Source organism: Ascochyta rabiei, chromosome 10 (assembly GCF_004011695.2).
Source record: "Ascochyta rabiei chromosome 10, complete sequence".
NCBI lineage: Eukaryota > Fungi > Ascomycota > Dothideomycetes > Pleosporales > Didymellaceae > Ascochyta > Ascochyta rabiei.
The window spans coordinates 1914469-1922954 of NC_082414.1; the positions used below are offsets into that span (position 1 = coordinate 1914469).

The 8486-nt window shown below is 52.4% G+C and overlaps 4 protein-coding genes across 4 annotated transcripts, besides 7 other annotated features; 3 read left to right on the forward strand and 1 right to left on the reverse strand.

Annotated features, from left to right (window-relative positions):
• Positions 1 to 1288: part of a dispersed repeat that runs on past the window's edge.
• Positions 1124 to 1127: a direct repeat.
• Positions 1128 to 1288: a long terminal repeat.
• Positions 1128 to 8486: part of a mobile genetic element that runs on past the window's edge.
• Positions 1294 to 8464: a mobile genetic element.
• Positions 2238 to 2963, reverse strand: EKO05_0006715 (uncharacterized protein; the record flags this gene model as incomplete). The annotated part of the gene is made up of 1 exon (XM_059636860.1): positions 2238 to 2963. The coding sequence occupies one exon, from the start codon at positions 2961 to 2963 to the stop codon at positions 2238 to 2240; it is 726 nt and encodes a 241-aa protein (XP_059492843.1).
• Positions 3690 to 4556, forward strand: EKO05_0006716 (uncharacterized protein; the record flags this gene model as incomplete). The annotated part of the gene is made up of 1 exon (XM_059636861.1): positions 3690 to 4556. One exon carries the CDS (start codon positions 3690 to 3692, stop codon positions 4554 to 4556), a length of 867 nt encoding a protein of 288 aa, XP_059492844.1.
• Positions 5772 to 6914, forward strand: EKO05_0006717 (uncharacterized protein; the record flags this gene model as incomplete). The annotated part of the gene is made up of 1 exon (XM_038946194.2): positions 5772 to 6914. The coding sequence occupies one exon, from the start codon at positions 5772 to 5774 to the stop codon at positions 6912 to 6914; it is 1143 nt and encodes a 380-aa protein (XP_038798217.2).
• Positions 5814 to 5879: a tandem repeat.
• Positions 7493 to 7873, forward strand: EKO05_0006718 (uncharacterized protein; the record flags this gene model as incomplete). The annotated part of the gene is made up of 1 exon (XM_038946195.2): positions 7493 to 7873. The coding sequence occupies one exon, from the start codon at positions 7493 to 7495 to the stop codon at positions 7871 to 7873; it is 381 nt and encodes a 126-aa protein (XP_038798218.2).
• Positions 7604 to 7632: a tandem repeat.

Here is an 8486-nt window from a genome sequence, read left to right on the forward strand (position 1 = left end):
TAGTTAGGTTAAAATAAAGGTAGAAAAGTAAGAAAAGTTAAGGAGAAGAGGAAATAGAAAAAGAAGAAGAGAAAAGAGGTTAGAGTTTAGAAGAGAGAAGAGTGAAATAAAAGTAGTAGGGGAAGGAAAAATTTAAAGAGGAAAAAAGAGGAAGTAAGGGTTTTAAAGAAGATTAGAGAAATAATAGAGGAGTAGAAAGTAGGAAGAGATGTTAAAAGAGGTAAGAGATAGGAAGTAAGTGTTTAAAGTGTTAGGAAAGAATTTAAGGAAAAAAAGAAAAAAGATAGAAGAGAGTAAGAAAGAAAGAAAAGGTAAGAGAAGTGAAAGTTAAGGAAGAAGTGTAGAGTAAAAGGTTAAGTTAAGGTTTTAGAAGAAAGAAAGTGTTAGGGGTTTGAGAAAGATTAGAAAAGAGGTAAGAATTTGAAAGTAGTGAGAAGAAGAAAGAAAAAGAGGAGAGTTTGGAAGAAGAAGATAAGAGAGGAAGAGAGAAGAAGTAGGAGAAAAGAAGGTGTAGTAGAAGGAAAGTTTTAAAGATTGTAAGGGATAAGAATGTAAGTAAAAAGAAAGAAGGTGAAAGTAAGAGAAAGAGTAAAGAAGAATGTAAGAGTAAGTGTTAGGGTTTTAGTGTAGGAAGAGGGTTAGGGTTATAAGTTTTAGTGTAGGAAGAGGGTTAGGGTTATAAGTAAAAGTAGAAGAAAAGAAGAAGGTGTAGTAAGTAGTAGAAAAGAGTAGAAGAAAGAGGAGGGAGAGGTAGAATAATGTAGAGGAAAAGTAGTGTTTGAAAGTTAAGAAAGTAAGAAAAGTAGAAGAAAGTAGAGGTAAGAAGTAAAAGAGAAAAGAAGTAATAGAAGTAGGAGTTAAGGTGGTAGTAGAGAAGGGTTTAGATTAAAAAAAGGGTTAGGGTTTTGGTGTAGAAAGAGGGTTAGGGTTTAAGAAAAAAAAGTTAAGAAGTAAAGTAAAAGTGTTGGAAAGGAGGGATAGAAGAGAGAGGTGAGTAAAGAGAGTAGATAAAGGTTGAGGAAAAGAAAGGTAGGAAAAGAAAAAAAGAAGAAAGAGAGTTTGTAGTAAAGTTTAAGAAAGAGAAGAGAAGGTAGGTGTAGGTTAAAGAAGAAAGTAAGAGAATAGAGAAAAGTAAGTAGAAGGAAGTAAGTATTAGGAGTAAAAGAGTAGAAAGAGAGAGAGAGTTAAGAAGAAGAATTAAGAAGAAGAGAGTAGAAGTAAAGGTGAAAAAGAGTAAGAAAATGTAGGGGTGAGAGAGAAAGAGAGTAAGAGAGTAAGAGAAGAAGAGCTCCCAGTGATTATACGAACAAAGACAGTGTATTTGTTCGCTTTGCCTATGTAAATTTTAGCGTGAGCACAGACACTCGACTGTATTTGTTCGCTTTTTTAGCGTGAATTTGTTCGCTGTTCCTGAAGTCAAATATTGCTGCAACAATTGCGGAACGTGTACAAAGTGCGTCCCAATTGTATGTTGAATTTCTAGAAGAATCGAGCATACGGTACGTGAGTGGAATATAGTAGATGTTTTAATATTAATGTTCGCGATGTTGTAGGGCAGTATCGATAAGGTATGTAGCACAATGTTCAGAGTTAAGCGCAGGTAACATCTACTCTACAGGATGGAACAATTCAAGCAAAGTTAGCTGACGCAACCGCGGAGCTGGCGTAGGACTCTTCGGCGAAGCATGACTTTGCTCTCTGGTGCTGTCGTCAACGCTGTTGTCAGTTTCGTCGTCTTCGCTGTCTTAAATCTCTTCCACCTCGTAGATGGTTGCTGGCGCCTCCGCCTCAATGCTCAGCGTTTTCTTCTCGTTGATGGGCCCGCCAGCAATTCCCTCTGGCCCTAACCAGTTCTTAAGTGCCTTGCTAGCTGCACAAATGTCTAGACACTCCTTCTTAAGTAGCTCAATCCAGACATGCAGCTGGCCTACACGGAGGGTGCGTTCTATCTAGCAATTCGCAATCTCGTCGTGTGGTATCAGGGTCAGAATGCCCCAGCCTAGCTCCTGACTAATGGAGTACCAGCGCATGGCTTGGCCTAACCGTCGTCTAAACACCTGCTTGTCCTTCTTAGTGGCGTTGGGACTAACTAACTCTACTAGCGCTGCAACTGCCTCTGTGCGGATCTGTCCCTTTCTGTATCGATTTCGCGTCCTGTTGTTGCTAGATACAAAGTCGTTATGCCGGATCTGCGCTATCTTGTTGGAGTATGCTTGACCTAGGAGAGCTGACGCCCATTAAGACTCAATATAGACAGCTGCTAGCTCTGCTTCGTAACGTGTGCACATGTTCCAGGCAAAGCAGAAATCCCTGTCAGCATCGTTGCGCACACTCAGCAGCTGCAAGCGCTTAGCTCCCGCACCGGTCCTGCTCTGGCTGCCAGCGAGCTCGCCGCCACCTCTGAAGGGTGAGCCACGTTCTCGCCAAGCCTGCAGGAACTGGGCAGCGTGGTACCGAGAGGACTGGTTTCCAAGCACGCGCGCTTTCTCTAGAAGGGTGCAGGCCGTGAGGTAGGGAGTTTGGGTGGAGCTGTAGAAGTCCGTGTCATCGGAGACTGGCTGCTTGATGATCCAGGCGACAACGGACTCGTCCTTTTGCACAATAGAGGTGTAGGCAGCCTGCTCTGGAAGAGGAGCCTTATCGCCAGGTGCTACCAGACCAAGGGCAAGCCGCTTCTTCGCACGCGAAGTGGCGAGTGTCCTGCTGCGTTTTTGCTCCGCACGGCGGTTGTTGTTGGAGATGGTAGTGATGTGCAGAGGGGAGTCTTTCAGCTGCTCATCTGGTTCGCTAGGCTGTGACAGCTGAGGGCTGGCTGGATGTGTCTCATCGGTGGTTGTTCGAGCGCGCTTTGGTGTAGGGGCCGGCGCAGATAGGTGTGGCCGCTTCTTTTGTTGCGGGGGTGGAGCGGAGGCCTGTTGTGAAGGGGAAGCAAAGGGCTTCTGCGCAGACGGCGGCTCTTCCATCCCGTCCTCCGCAAGCGACTCGGCCGCGCAGACCAGACGATCCCAGATATTGTCAGGCAGGACGTCGTCGGCGAGCGTCTCGCGCAGAAGCCAGATCGCTGACAAGACGGAGTGGGCAATGAAGACGGGCTTGCAGACGCTGGCATCGTCACGGGTGGGGATCAGCCATCCTGCGCTGTGCGGACGAGCACCTGGATCACGCTGCGAGCGTGAGATGGTCGCTCGGCAGAAGAAGAGCTTCTCGTAGTCCTTATTCGGCGGCTCGTACGCGTAGTTGCGAACGAAGTCAGCTTCGCTGGCCAGAGGAAAGCTCCGACGACCGCCATCAAACCGCTCTGCGGCGCTGTCTAATGCTGCCAACAGTGCATTATCGACTTGTGTACTGCGAATGAGGTTGCGAGCGGAAGTTTGGACGAAGGTTGTGCGGAAAGGGGGTTGGGTGTTGTTGAGGTTCTGACGCGGTCACACCGCGGCACCGAAAGTCAGGCCGCGCACGGATGTACCACGACGCCCTCACTAACCAGCGTTAGCGGAGCTGGGAGCGCAATCAAACCAAAAGCAAGATCGATACACAGTCTGTCGATCAATATGCTGGGGATAGCAAACACTAGGCTAACGGACGTGTTGCATAGCGCCCACTTGTGTCCCTTCTGCTCCTTACACCATAGAACTATTTGCGCAGCTGTTTAAACACCGGCCTGAACTTCAAGTCGTAGTTTGTAAACCATGTGCCACCGCTATTCCACCAGCGCAGATCGTTACGCACCTCAAAGAGCGCCATCCAAGGTCACAGTCGCTACGCGCAAGAGCCTGGCGGCAGCTGTACGCGCGCTACCAAACCTTGCGTGGAGTCCAGGAGACGTGCGTGTACCAAGGCCGGCTAAGGAGCCCATCTTTGGTCTGAAAAGCCGAGAAGACGGGCTGGTATGCTTGTTGGAGCGTTGTTGGTATACCTGCATCTCGCTGCAGGGCATGCAGAAACATTGCAAGGATAAGCATGGCTGGGTGAACAAACAAAAGCGAGGGGGAGATATAAGGCAAAAGAGCAAGCACTCGCGCAACCAAGTATGGCGAGACAGCCAATCCTGCCAGCGCTTGTTCAGAGCTGTTGGCTGGCCGGCGTATGTTGCAGTCGAGACGAGCGTTGGAGCTGCGACTCTAGCAGACATCTCCCAGAGAGTGAAGGCAGATCGCCAGCATCAGCGAGAAGAGCGTGAGGCAGCAGCAGCGCAGGATAAGATTAAAGAGGGCATCCGTTCGCAGGCTGATCCGTGGCTAGAGCTCACAGAATGGGTCCCGCACCTACAAGGTATCCCAAGGGCGGCACTTCTGCGCGCTAAACAGCTAGCTGGTAGGGAGGTAGACGCGCGTGGGAAGGAAGAAGTAGCGTTTGACAACACGGGCTTACGCGATGTTTGCAAAGCTATAGAGCGGCTGATACAAAAGCGTTCAATAGCAGCCAAGCTGAGGTTGTCGGCAGACTCGCACTGGAGATTATCGAGCGACGTGAGGCGGGCGCAGAATCGAACGAGCGGCCCTTCTACGCTAGGCATCGAGTCGGTACGATCAAGAAGTACAGCCAGAAGCTGGTGAGCATCCTCTGCTACCTGTGGCGCACATATGACCAGGTCGAGCGGCCGCTATACAAACTTACCAGCACGCAAGACGCCCTCTTGGTGTCACTCCAGCAAATAGCCCGCTCAGACGACGCTGCGAAGAAAGAGAAACTGGAAGAGCGATGCCTGCGCTTTTGGATCGCCTTGCTCAACCACAGCCTGACTGGCGACGAGCACGAGAGCGCACTGCTGAGCGGAGTGGCTGTCCTCGGCCTCAAGCCTGATCACCATGGCGGTGGGTGGGTTCCGGCGCACGAGTTCTCGCCAACGCTGTCTGCTTTAATTACTACCTTGAAAGCGCTCGTAGTGCATCATGCCCGCTGCCAGCGAGATAAAGCGCTTTAGAAAGACCCTTGTACAGCACCTACTGCGTATGAGCTAGTTAAAGACATGTCTGAACGGTTTATGACGCTGTCCGACTTCAAAGGCACACCCAGTCCTATGAATCGAATGCTCCGCTTGCGTACGCTAGCTAGAACACAGGCAAAGCAACGTAATACTCCCGGTATCGTGTCGTGGGATGGAGATCGGCTTCTCATTGACAAGCAGAGCTTTTCGCTAGCCGATCTCCGGTCGATGGTGAAGGGACTCTGCGAGACGGTGCGGTTGCAGCTATTCAAGGACGTCCTACTCTTGGATCTAGACGAAAGGGGTTGCGTGCGACCCAGGACCACCCCGCTTCCAGAGGTGTCCGTGGACAAACTCGTCGATCAGCCAGCCGAGCTGGCTACGGGCTGGAGCTTTCTGAAGCACCCGACAACCAGCTAGATAGATGGCAAGACTGGCTTCTAGACCGGGTGTTGGACGAGGCTCCGCTAAGGGAGAGATTCATTCGTGGGATAGATAGCACACAATGGCCGGAACGGACGCTATGGCGCGATGACGCTGTAGCTAGGTACATGAAAGGAGTGCGTCGGTTTAAAGAAGGCCTCTTCACGCTTGTTCACATGTCTGGCGGCGGGCCTGGTCGCGGGACAGAGATTACCTCGATACAGTGCGAGAACAGTGCAGACGGGGTAGGGTATCGGGGGTGTTTGTAGAGGGTGGCCTGGTATCCTTCACCACCACGTACCACAAGGGGTATAGCTTCAGCAAGCGTGTCAAGACGATCCACCGCTATGTTCCCCGGGAGGTGGGTGAGCTGGTGGTGTACTTCCTCAGGCTCGGTCGACCGTTCATAGATGATCTCCAGATGCTGCACAATGGCGTTGCCCGCCCTACCGCTTTCATCTGGGAGCCAGAGCCGGAGGAGCAGTGGGGCGACGAGAGCGATAGCGAAGAGAGCGACGACAGAGACGAGTACGGCGAAGCCGACCGTAAGAAGGCACGATCCGCTAACCCAGACGGGTACTGGGGCACCGATCGCATACGCCGTGTCCTGCGCAAGCAGACCTTTCAGTACATGAACACCGCTCTTGGCACCCGCGCCTGGCGGCATGCCTACCCAGCCATCCACCGAGAGCTGGCAAGAGATGGACAAGCACGCGACTGGTTGGAAGTGCTCTACTGGAACAAAGCGCCGGCGAAGAGCAACGCGCAAGCGTTGCAGTCCGGCCACAGCCTTAAAACAGAGGAGGGCAACTACGGCCGCTCCATGATGGAGTCTCCCTTTCAGACCATGGCCAAGCGGGAGGAGTTCCGGCGGGTGAGCATGGACTGGCATCGCGTGCTGGAGTTTGCATCCGCCTGGGAGGACGGCCGTATGCACCCCGGTGTTCGCGCGGAGATGGTAGCGCAGCAAGAGAAGCAGGCGCTCCAGCGCTGGTCGTTGCTCGCGATGGTGGACCTCAAGGCAGAGTTCAGGCGACTCGCTGGACGGCCGGACGCCGAGTATCGTGGCAAGCAAGAAGAAAGCCTCGAGGCTGTAATGCAGCGACGGCTGCGCGTGCTAGTTGTTATGGCTACCGGCACCAGCAAGAGTATGCTGTTCATGCTGCCCGCGTCCGTCTCGCCAGGCGGCGTCTCCGTGGTCGTGGCTCCGTTGAATGCCTTGCGAGACGATCTGCAAGATCGCTGCGACCAGCTCGGCATCCCCTGCGCGAAGTGGGATGGAAGAAGACCGCCGTACTGGGCTCGTATTGTGCTGGTGACGCCTGAGAGCGCAGTCACGAAGGCGTTCGGCAGGTTTATTAACGAAAAGCGCATGCTCTATCAGCTAGATCGTATCGTGATAGACGAGTGCCACGTGCTGCTGGAGTCGACACAGGACTGGCGGCCAGACCTCCTCAAGATGGTGGAGATGACGGAGAAGGGCACACAGGTTGTCTACCTGACTGCAACCTTGCCGCCTACGCTGCAGCCCGCCTTCTTGCACACCGCAGGGCTCGATGCCTAGACCGTAACCATATGCCGCGATGAACGCACCACGCGAACGAACATTGCGTACCAGGTGCTAGAGTACACACGTGGCACGCTAGAAAAAGTACTTATTGAGCTTGTGGCTGCGAAGAGGAGTAGGTACGGACCCAAGGCGCAGATCATCGTCTATTATCCAACTGTGGACGAGACGAAACGGCTTGCGAAGCTTCTGCAGTGCTCTGCATACTACCGTCAGATGGGCTCAGACGAGGAAAAGGCACGCATGGTGCGAAGCTTCACCCTGGGCATAGAGAAGCTTTGTACAGCCACGAACATGCTGGGTCTTGGGCTCGACGCTGCAGGCGTCCGGGTGGTGATCCACGTTGCCATGTGTCCCCTGCTGCTCCAATATGTGCAAGAGAGCGGCCGGGCAGGACGAACGGGGCTCGACAGCGAGTCTATTATTATGAGAGCGTGCTATGTAACGAAAGAGGGGAGGGTAGAGAAGGCGCTCGGCTACAAGCTGGAGCGACCTGCAAAGGAGTTTATGACAGTCGAATCCTGTCAGCGAATCGCGATAGACAAGCACATAGACGGCAGACAGAACAGGCAGCAATGCGAGATGGAGAGTCGAAGTGTGATCTATGCGAGCGACACCCCGGTGGTACCAAGCGACAAGCCGTCGAAGAAGAGCAGGAAGAGCCAGAGGAGACGCAGGCCGACACCGCGGCAGTAGCAGCAGAGGAGCAGCGCAGATGTATAGAGCGAGCTATGGTCGTTAAAGAGCAGAGGGTTGAGATCCAGCAACAGCGAAGGACGGAACAAAAAGTATATGACCTGGAGCGGCTAGAGCAGCACTTCCAGCGCTGGAGCAATGCGTGCGCCATCTGCATGGCCACTCAGGCTGACCCGGCGCGCCACGACTGGAAGGACTGTTCAAAGGCCAGCGGAGCGCAGATGACATTAATGGAGTCTAAGGTGAAATCTATGCACTAAGTGAAGTAGGAGAAGTATGCGCGGTGTTTTTACTGCTGGGCGCCCCAAGCCATCTGCAACAAGTGGGAGGAAACAAGCATACAGGGTGCGTTTAAGACACAAGGGATGCATGTGCCTTGCCAGTACGATGGAGTGCTCCAGAGAGCAGTAGCTGCGCTGCTTGCCTGCCAGCCACTGATGTGCACGCCATGGCTGGAGCAGCAGATGCAAGACGCCGCGATTGTGCACGGTAGCGATGAGCTCCGGCTTTACAAGTGGCTCGGATTAAAGATCAAGATGGGCCAGAGAGACGCGAGCCAGATGTGTCGTTTCCTATATGCTTGGGAGGAGGGGCATGTGCAGTCGTATTTAGCAGACTAGAAAGAATGTGTTTGATATAACCGTAACCCGAAACCTTAGGTCAGGAGAAGTCAGGAGAAACGTGCTGTAGGCTGACTTGCGACTGCACGGTGATCACAAGTCAGAAAGTGCAAAACAGCCAAATAGCAACACAGACACTTCAGAGACGTAGAAAGAAACGCCCAGAGAAGGGCCACTAACCAAAGTAGTCCCCACAACCCAAGTGATACCCGCCAACCCGAGTAATACCCGCCAACCCAAGTAGAGCCCCCAA